The sequence below is a fragment of the Polyodon spathula genome, chromosome 3, assembly GCF_017654505.1.
Source record: "Polyodon spathula isolate WHYD16114869_AA chromosome 3, ASM1765450v1, whole genome shotgun sequence".
Lineage (NCBI taxonomy): Eukaryota > Metazoa > Chordata > Actinopteri > Acipenseriformes > Polyodontidae > Polyodon > Polyodon spathula.
Window position 1 is genome coordinate 6,590,325 of NC_054536.1, and position 10,524 is coordinate 6,600,848.

Consider the following 10,524-nt stretch of genomic DNA (forward strand, 5'->3'; position numbering starts at 1 on the left):
TTCTGCCATACAGTCTGACAGGCATATGTTGAGCTGAAAGTCAAAGCATCTGTTGCTCTTCTTGGTTTACACAAATCTAATTAAACTGTGAAAGTCCACCTCACTAATAGCCTAACGGGTGAGATAAATGGACAACTAGCCGCAAATTGACAACGCTGCTGTTTGTATTCTCCTTGGGTAATAAGTGAATGACATGTTCCTTGATACCACAAGCTGTGCTCAGATATTAACGTGTTGGGATGTGGAATGCATTCCAAAAAAAATGCTTTGATTGCAATGGGGTTAATCCAATAATTATACATTATAATCTTTATTGACTATTAATATAATCATCATCAGGACTATCATCATAATAATAATAAACTAGTGCCCTGCAAAGACTAGTTTAACAACGTCACAATTGTTTTATTCCTCTCAGAATGCCTGCCTTTGAGCTTACTTCAAACTATAGCCTGTTTGTATTGTTTCGTTACCACGTTTCTTTTAAGTACTAATTAACTCCTTCCCTAGTTGTCAAGCCTTTCAAGTTTGACTTAATAGTTTGAAAAGGTCTTTTTGAAGTGTAAAGCCTCAGGCCTGCCAGGGAGATCTGATTTGCTGCCTCCTCCCCCAAACACAGGGCCTAGTACCCTCTCCAGGACATGATTGAACTGAGACTGAAGCGGTTAGCTGCACTTCCACTGCGCAGTTCAGTTTAGCTGAAAATTAAGAGTTTAAACCGGTTTTCATGAGAGATAGAGATATGAAATGAAGAAATGCTCAGATAGGTAATGTGGTTGCAGGAGGTGATGGGGGGCAGCCTGGATACTGAGCGAGATGGTGTCTTTTCATATGCTCAATCAGTCTTAGGGTTACCAGAATCCCTAGGAAAATTGGGATAGTCCCTGTTTTGAGCCTTGATTTTCTGTCTCGGTCAGAAACTGTAAAATTATTAAATTGTCCTGGTTTTGCTATTAAATTTACATTTTACATGTTTAAAAGGTAATAGCTGATCTATTTATTTCTAACCTGGCTTTTTGTTCATTTACCATGTTTTGGTCAGATGACATTGAATTGTCTATTGTATGGTTTGTAAGTGTTCAGTGGATACCTCTAATTAGGTTGATAGTGCGTGACAAATGCACTCTCAACTTGATTAGAGGGTAGCCACTGAATATTTATAATTAGAAAACGATTGAGTGCGAACACTCAATCATCTTCCAGATCTAGCGGTCTTCTATTTTGCATAGATGCTCGCTGGAACGTTTAAGTGCTTAACTGTGATTTAAATTCTAAATCAATCCACCCATGAATACTGGCTTTTTCCCTTAACATTCTAATCTACAACTAATCTATTAACATAAAAAGCTACTTAAACATACTTTCTGACGCTGGTCTGGAGACAAGCGAAATCATGTCTGTGACAGGACACCATAACGAAGGCTCAGTTAGCAGCTACTGGACAGCAAATCAACAGGAAAGACATAATTGGTCCACAGTTATGTCCTCAGCTGGAAACAAACAACACCCTCCCTCAAAACCAGCCAGTCAAACTGCCAACCGTGTTTCAGTTCTTTCCGCACCAGCCAATCCACTCCCTGCCAGCTGGAATGACGTCCCGCCTCCAACAACAAGTTTAGAGCCTGACTCAAAACTACGCAGACTATTCAACAATTGTACATGACCAGATAAATTATAATAAGTATGAGTAAGACCCCCCAAAAAAATATGTTAGCAATAATAATAATAATAATAATAATAATAATAATAATAATAATGTTTTCTCTACGTGTATGCCGTTTTTTATATTCTAATTATGTTAGGGACTATTTTCCTCAGCGGAAGGTTACCCGGCAAAATATCAGAAGTTCAAGGTACATGTAGGTTTTAAAGTTTTTTTAAAAAAGAAAACAAAGGCGTAAATCATTTTCAAATAGCATAGAGCCCTCTCGATGCGTGCTCTACTGAGTGGTTGATAACCTTGACTTTCGTTAGCACCTTCGCCTTCGTCTCAGGACTCATAACTCCTGTTACAGTCCCCTACCACACGGTAGAGCCAGCATCGATCGTCTCTATCACTTAAATATACAGTAAGATTGTGTTATTATATTCAGTTATTTTAATAGCTTCAGAGTTGCTACGACGTCAATGAACTGAGTAGAAAAAAAAACCCTCTCTCTGAAAATCTGGTAATCCTATCTGCACTGACAATGCTTTAGTTGAACCAGTCTCCAGCACCATCGTCCTTGTCGACATGTTGCAGTGATTATTAATTTAATGATTAATAAAATTTTGATAAGACTTAATCTGATCAAATGAGCTTTTTTTTTTAAATCTATGTTTCCCTTTAACTATGCATGAAGCCTGCATTTGTTCTGTAGAAAGTCGTGTGGGGCAGTGCCCATTTGCTACTTGCTCCAAAAATATAGAATACAGAGCATGTGAATTGAAGCTAAACAAGCTTTACACAAGTAACGCAAAAACCCTTGACAACAGGAAAGGTGTCTATTCTACTTAAGTGCCTTACTGGGACTACTTTTGAACGTGTCTTTGCTTCCATTCCAGTCCAGTGGTGTGCTGCTGAAATTCAGACTGAGCTCAAGGATCTAGCTAAAACACGGTTGTGAAGAGGCCACGTCGAAGGAGCATAGTAAAGATCCGCCAGGTAAAATAATCCCTGAATAAATTGGTTTATTAATTTTTATTAAGATAAAAAAAATAAAAAACACAGAACACTGCATATATAATAACTGGTGAGCAATGACTTCAGTAGGCTCATTAACACCAGCAACAGAGCAACGTGAGCCAATAACTCCCTGACACAGACCAACAAGAGTGAGCCCCTCACAACAAGCAACTCAGAACTTTACAACTGGCAGGCAAAACATTGCACATCAGAGACTATAAAAAACCCTGCAGTGTGTGTGTGCTGAACGAGAATCGAATGCCCACCCCCAGAGTTTATGTAGCATCCCACCTGTTGGGTGGGCATTAAACTGTATCACATACTACCCCATGCATTATTCTCTCTATTTTTCTTTTCTCAAAGTGTACAAACAGCTTGAATAGCATAAATATTTATCAACCAAACTTTACCTTTACAAATTAAATTGAAGATTGAAGGAATCAGCTTTCCAAAGACTACAAACAGCAAGTGCTCTTTTCAGTGAAAACAGATCGACGTGCATCTCCTTCAGTGGCAATAAACTCATTTGTGACTTCTGCTAGAAAGTGGCATTTGTTTGACACTGTATTCTGGACAGACTGATCAGTGAATAGAACCATCTGGTTAGTCATTACTGGGAATATGAAATCTGCTGAAAACACTTGTTCTGTGCCATTAGACTTGGTTCAAGAAATCAGCTTGACACCACAGGCTCTTACTGTAATGCACTGCTATTGAACCATTATTTTTGTCTTTCCCCTAAACCTTATCTATAGAACTGGAACTTGAAAAGATAAACAGTTCAAGGCCAGCATTTCGGATTCTTGGGAAGGGTCTCGTTTTAAGAGATCATTGGAATGGTTGACCAGGCGAATGCAAGACCACCCCCCCCGGATTAAATTCTGTAAATGTATTTGCACTTGGTGCAACTAGAGTTTACAGATGAGATGTGGTAGGCCTTAGCCCACATGCTAGTGGCCAGTGGTTGTCCAGTGATAGAGCAGGCTCTTTAAAGTGAGAATAACTATTAAGGCATTCTCAGGCAGAGGGAGCCCACAGGGTTCCAAACAGGAAAAGACGTCACAGATGGAACTGTGAAAGATCTTTGACTTCCCCGTTCTGATTAGATGCAGTGTGCGTGTGCGTGTGTGTCATTCTGCAGGTGCAAACAATTGTTTTATGTTGTGGGCTCAATAGTGCCGTTCCCTGGGCAGTGGAAACACACAGCAGCTTAAACAAACAGAGTTCTGATGCTTTTAAATGTGTTCAGCTGTATATTTCTGAAACTGATTTTTGAAAAGAAGTTTTAATTAAAAAAGTGCCTCTGCTGAAGAATATATTTAAGATGAGCATTTAGTCTTTAATTCCATTAATTTGTGTTGCTTTGTATCTACAGTCCACACTGGGACAGTACTATTGTATGCTGATATTATAATATGGGCCCAGTTCATTTAAATACATTATTTGACATGTGAAGCATACGGTGGTTCCATGAATCAGATTACAATTTTTTTTTTTTTTTTTTTTTTTAAAAGCTGTCGCTGTGAAATACCAGGACGATCCCAATTTTTTCAGTACATGCCCTTGTTTTAAAACCAGACTGCTTTCATCAGGGAGCAGTGAAATCAGACCACTAATCTTAAATACACTAAGACAATAATCACAAGTCAAGACTGCTTTGTTGATGTATTTTATTGTGATACGGGGAGTCGGATAAATAATAATAATAATAATAAAAAAAAAAAAAAAAAAAAAGAAAAAAAAAAAAAAAACTATAAAAAAATGACCATGAATTAACAGGGAACTTATAAAAGGTGTAGCCTTGCATTAGACATACAAAGAAACAAATTGGCACACATAAAACATAAAAAGTATGTTATGAATATACTTTTGGCTTTGTAAAAGGACATTATACAGCTTATTGGTTAGGGTAATCCTTCAATAAAACAGCAAAATCTCATGCTATTAGTCACACAGTTAGTTTTCAGATTCAGTAGCTTCATAATAAAATGGGGAACGTTAAAACTAACTTGATTATGAATGCAAAGATAAACAACTTCCATTTGTTTTTGTTCTTGGGGTTTATCTTGCCAGACAAGCTGAAATGTTAACGTAATACTTTTCAAAGACACCTCCACAACAAACAGCTTCACTTCGAGCTTTGAAATCTTATCAACCTTCCAAACTATTTTTCATACTAAAATATATTATTGTATTAATACAAACTACAGTATTATACACTACATTGTGTAATAAATAACCATAAAGAAATATAAAAATAAGACACATAAATATAAAAGTTTTCTAAAACTAAACTGTTACATGTATCAGTGAGTATGGTATTAATACTGCCATTCTTTAAAACATACAGTACACATTTTTTTTTTTGCATGAACATAACAAATAAAAAAGAAACCCTAAAAGATAAAACAACAGAATTAAAAGTAATACTGACAGGTAAACCCAGCTAACACTTAATATTTTGGGACCACATTTACCAACATTTGTTATCTGAAGTACAGGCTAGCTTGTCATAAGCTTGAAGCAAGTGCATTACTTATCCAAAATGGACAGACCTAATATGGCAGGAACTTTATACAACACTTTTTAACTTAGTAATACAGACTTCTTTTTTTAGTTTCCAGGCATTAGCCAAACCAGAATTCATGCAGCATTTATACATAAGAAACACAACTGACCTCACTTCACTTTGCTGGGTGTATTTAAAACATCTGACAAGGCTTGAGACAATGGTCAAACCGACTATCACTCAAACACATTTGAGTGAATATGGGTCCTGCATTAAAACTGGTGATGGCCACTTACTGAAAATAACACTGTTCAATGGCACTTACAGCACAGAGGTCCTGCAATAAGGCTGGGGGATTCAACAATAGACCTCACCTTACTTCATCTGAACTTTGAACACTGACTTGAAAAAAACAAACAAAAAAAAAACAAAACACTGGGTTTGATAGTCTGTTCCCTGCATGGAATTTCTCCTTACAATATCAATCGCCACATTGATTTATTTTTTGTCCCTGACATCTTTAACTTTTTTAGGGCTGGCTTTTCTAAGGCTATCAATCCACTTAAACAAATGCTATTCTAAACTACGCCCACACGCAATAATACTGAAGGGTAGACAACACTGAAGCACGTTGCTTGCTTAGGTAAACCAGGGGTTCTGTAGTGCACAGGTTCTTTTCCTTTCTAACTTAATAAAATACTGATTTAGCAAACTTCGTTGGCAATAAAAAGGTATAGAAATCTCTCCCAACTGTACAGCTTAAAAGGTTATAACACGAGTGAAGAAATTAATAACACTGATAAAAGAAATGATCCAGGATGTCTTAGTAATAAAACACCATCTAAAACCTGTTAATTCTAGCTTTCAAAGTCAGTATATGCAACTTGTTTTTTTTTTTTTTTTTTTGTTAAACTTCCTGTATTTTTACAAACTTAATTTCTAATACTGAAAATGCTCCTGTGGAAAAGTTACAAGTTTTCGAGATTCAGGCACACCTGGATTTATACACAGTAGTGAACTGAAACACAGCATCCAAGCTACCGTGTTTTCAACATTTATATTGTAGAGTAAAACGCTCAGTTTTTTTTGTAATTATTTTCTTCTGTTTTAGAAAAATAATCCATTACATTTCATATTTTATCGTTGTCACCGTCAATTTTTTCTGGCGTTTTTTCCTCTTCTGAATCCTCCCTATTAACCCACGGAATCTCACTTGGATTTTCGTCTGTGCCCATTTCCTTTTCACCTGCCCCCTCTTCTGTCTCCATTTCTTCCCCGTTCTCTTCCTGATCCTCCTCTGAATCCTTGTGTTCCTTTTCTCCTACTTGCATATCTTCGCCTTCCTCCTTCGTTTCTGTCTCCTCCTTTGTCTCCGTCTCCTCCTTCGTCTCTGTCTCCTCCTCCTCCTCTTCCTCCGTCTCCTCCTCCTCTTCCTCCTCCCCACGTGTGCTGCTTTCTCTGTCGTCTGAGTCCAGCAGGGAGGGAGGGGAGGCAGCCCGACTGCCTGACAGCTGCTCTCCGGGGAGGATCTCCCCCACGGCTCCGGGCCCCTCCCCCTCCTCCTCTTCCTCGTTGAGCTCTGGGCCCTCGCGCTCCTCGGCCTCTCTCTTGCAGTAAGAGTAGCGGTGGTTCATATGCTGCGAGTAGGAGCCTGAGTGAGAGAAACGCTTGCCACACTTGTCACACTGGTACGGTTTCTCCCCTGAGTGCAGTCGCATGTGTTCTATCAAGTGGTGCTTGTGTTTGAAAGCCTTGTTGCAGATTCCACACTCATGAGGCCTTTTACCTGGAAATTAGAAGGGAAAAAAAATGGTGTTGGTATCATGATTGTGTGTGGCCAAATCAGAATACACCAATTACCAGCGTAATGACTCTGCAGCGGGGTACAGGACCTCTGCTGGTATTCTTCTTGTTGAGTTTCATGTTGTATCAGAGGTCTCAGTCATCACGCCCTGCATCACACCCTGGTCTTTTTAAAAAAGCATGAAGTTTAAAGTACCCCTACTGCCTCAATGAACCCTTTCAGTCCTGAATTATTTTTGTCGAAATGAAGAATAAACTCCTTTATTGAATATACATGAGAATGGGACAAACAATATATATATTTGTACATATATTTGTACACGACCTCAGACTGGACCCTAGGAGTCCCGTGAGGTTCCAATGTGATTTCCGAAGGCATGCGTTAACATACAGAGCTAAGATAAGGCGGGACCTTTAGGTCCAACTAGGACTGAAAGGGATAACCCTCCACCACCATGTCTAGCCTCAAAGTAAATCTGGTGCACCAGAGTGTAAACAGTAACCCATCCACCTCCAACATTCTGCCTCCAGTGAATGCAAGAAGTACAGTATTAAGAAATAGAACTAATGTAGTATTTCTTAAATCCACTAGGGGCAGTGATGAGGGCCCAGGGAATTGGTCACACTTTGGGCTGAAACGGAGGATAATGCAAAACGAATGTAAACAGCTGGAGCCTAGCGCAATGTTTCCATTTACAGAAAATCTGCATGGAGATCACAAAGCATCACAAATACAAGCACCCTGCAATCTTATTCATATTAATTGCATCCACCAGGTCATTTTGTTTGGGCATTACGGTTATCACTGCAAAACAGGGAACCAAAAAATAAATTTAAAAAATAAAAATTCCAGTAGGAACAGCAGCTGCGAATCACCTGGTCTAGTCTCCCTGATCAGTATAAAGTTACACATCACATACCTAGTAGGACACTTTATTCTGAGAACTGCTTGTAAGAATGCACTATCACTAAACTGTTTTAAGAGAATCACCTGCAGTAAAAAGTAACTGAACATTAGCAGCTCATCTGTCGTCTTAAAAGCCAACGTTGTTTCATTTCCATAATTTCAGCAGTCTCGGGATCAAACAGCTGATGCAAGTGAAGGAATTACAGCAAGCAGAGACTATTTTAGGTGGCTGTGGTATTTGCAACGAGATATTATTAACACATACATTGAAAAGACAATTGAAATGAAATGAATTTGCCAAGACATAGCACCTTTAATGTAAACTTATGTAAAGGAAACTAATCTTCAGGAACAGCTAAGCAACAGTGTAAAGAATAGAATGTAAAAATCTGAGCAGTCATTTTAAAAACACAATTTGACCTACTGTATGTAAGGAAACGAATGTGATTCTGCAAATCCATGCCCACAATACCAACTGCAATGTTATTAAGTGTCTGTTTATTGAATACAATTGTCTAACCCTATAATTGGTATAAGCACGCCTAGGTAACGTTAAGCCATTTTAAAAATTCCTGTTGCTTTCTCCTCTAGTGCTCTGCAGAAAGAAACAGCAACACAGAACAGTTGAGTGTAAAAATACATTGCAGTTGTGAGGTTATGTTTTCTACATACCTGTGTGCTCATACTTGTGTCTCAAAAGGGAGCTACTCTTCTGGAATATTTTATCACACAGGTCACAGGCGTACATGCCATGTTCTGTTTTTCTCATCTTCTTCCTGGGAGGAGTAGAGTCTGAGTCATTCTGATCTTCGACGGTCGAGACGCCCTCGGAGCTCGTCTCTTGCCTCTCCTCCTATCAATAAAACAAATCACCGTCTATTGATTTTTTTCTTTTTTAATTTGTGGTTGTTTTTGTTAAAAGCCTTTAAAAATCACCCCATCTGATTTAGGTTTCAAAACAGAAAATCAACAGATTCAGGTCCATCTGGAGTACAATATTCTTGTAAATGTGTTTTAAAATGATTGGTGTTACTGTACACTCGGGAGTTAGAATACATTATCAATATGTGAAATCACAGATATGCAGGATGCATACATTTTTAAACATGTTATTGTCCTTGACAATTTAAGCAATTTCACAATGAGGTCAATGAGTCTAAAAACTCCTCCAGTCTCTGTTTGTGTGACATGAGACTGGAGCAGATGCTCTCCCAGCAGCCGATGCCTGCTATTCAGTTACAGGAGCACGAAGGCTCTTAACCACACTGGGATCTCTCAAATTCCCTTTCTCCAAGCCTATAGCTGCACTGACACCAACTCTCCAAGCAAAGGCTACCGGAGACGCAAAACACAGCATTGAAGTCCACCACTTTCTATTGCCTGCCTGTCTGCGCTACTAACTAACATGCAGAGAGGACAATTACTGTAAATCTACTATAAAACAGCACGTTCCAATGGGAACAGTTATATGCACCATTTCTTCTAGCAATTCAGTAGGCAAAGCTTATTTGGTAAATTCAAAGTAATCAAAATAAATCCTATAATTCCCTGACCTGTGTAGTATAGAGAAATGAGATTGGTCTCTGAATCCTAATGGTCAACTGCCTCTATCCGGAAGGGGATACCTTACTGAGGATAGCCAGTCTACAGTGAAGATAGTCAGGGCAGAAGTACTTGGTACAGTAGGTGCACCGCAAAAAACAAATGAATGGAACTGACCCTGTTGGAACTAAGCTATACATTTGCTGTGGCATTCACATTCCGGTAAGATTCTAATCCCAAGCACTCTCTCAGTCTTCAGTGGAAAGAATTTCAGGAAGTACGCTGGTATTGTGCGCTGTATTTTTGGCAGCTATTCCGATCTCCACAGAATGCATTGAGCCTGAGGAACAGCAGATCATTTCAAAAGCCTCCGAGGGGCTGGGGAGAGGTAAAGTGTTCAGCTTCCACCCCTTTAAGACATTGGGAATCAGTTGCTGTTTCTTCACCAAACAGCGGCAGAAGAGCTCTGCAAAGGAGCTGGGCCTGTGGAGAGCTTTCATTGCTGTATAGCTTCTCTTTATAGGAAGAAGTGGAGACCGTGGATAACAGTTACACAGTATTTACACAGGGGAGAGAGGTATATCCTGTTCCTCTTTATTTTGATTTGGAAATTTAAGACATTCAGAATAAAATCAGCCAGGAAAGTGGAATCATGTCTGACCTTACTAGAATGTGGCCAAGGTACTGTGGCTTTCAAAAGTATTTGCCCCCCTTGGATTTTTCCACATTTTATTGTGTTACAACATGGAATCAAAATGGATTTAATTATGAGTTTTTGCCACTGATCAACACAAAAAAAGTCCATAATGTCAAAGTGAAAAATAAAATCTACAAATTATTCTAAATTAATTACAAATATAAAACAGAAAACAATTGATTGTATAAGTATTCACCCCCTTTTGCTATAACACACCTAAATAAGCTCTGGTGCAACCAATTGTCTTTAGAAGTCACATAATTAGTTGAATGGAGTCCACCTGTGTGCAATTAAGGTGTTTCACATGATTTCAGGTTAAATACACCTGTCTCTGGGAGGTCCCACAGTTGGTTAGTACATTTCCTAGCAAAAACTACATCATGAAGACGAAGGAACATTCA

The 10,524-nt window shown here is 38.7% G+C and overlaps 1 protein-coding gene across 6 annotated transcripts in view; it reads right to left on the reverse strand.

The window, feature by feature from the left end:
• Positions 1–4,412: 4,412 nt before the first annotated feature.
• Positions 4,413–10,524, reverse strand: part of LOC121311369 (zinc finger E-box-binding homeobox 1-like) — an 85,353-nt gene continuing 79,241 nt past the window's right edge. For all 6 annotated transcript variants that reach the window (XM_041243937.1, XM_041243936.1, XM_041243939.1 and 3 more), the window contains 2 exons: positions 8,557–8,737; positions 4,413–6,960 (listed from right to left, as the gene is read on the reverse strand). In XM_041243937.1, coding sequence (XP_041099871.1) covers positions 6,305–6,960; positions 8,557–8,737 — 837 coding nt within the window. In that variant the 3' untranslated portion in view covers positions 4,413–6,304. The remainder of the gene's footprint in view (positions 6,961–8,556; positions 8,738–10,524) is intronic.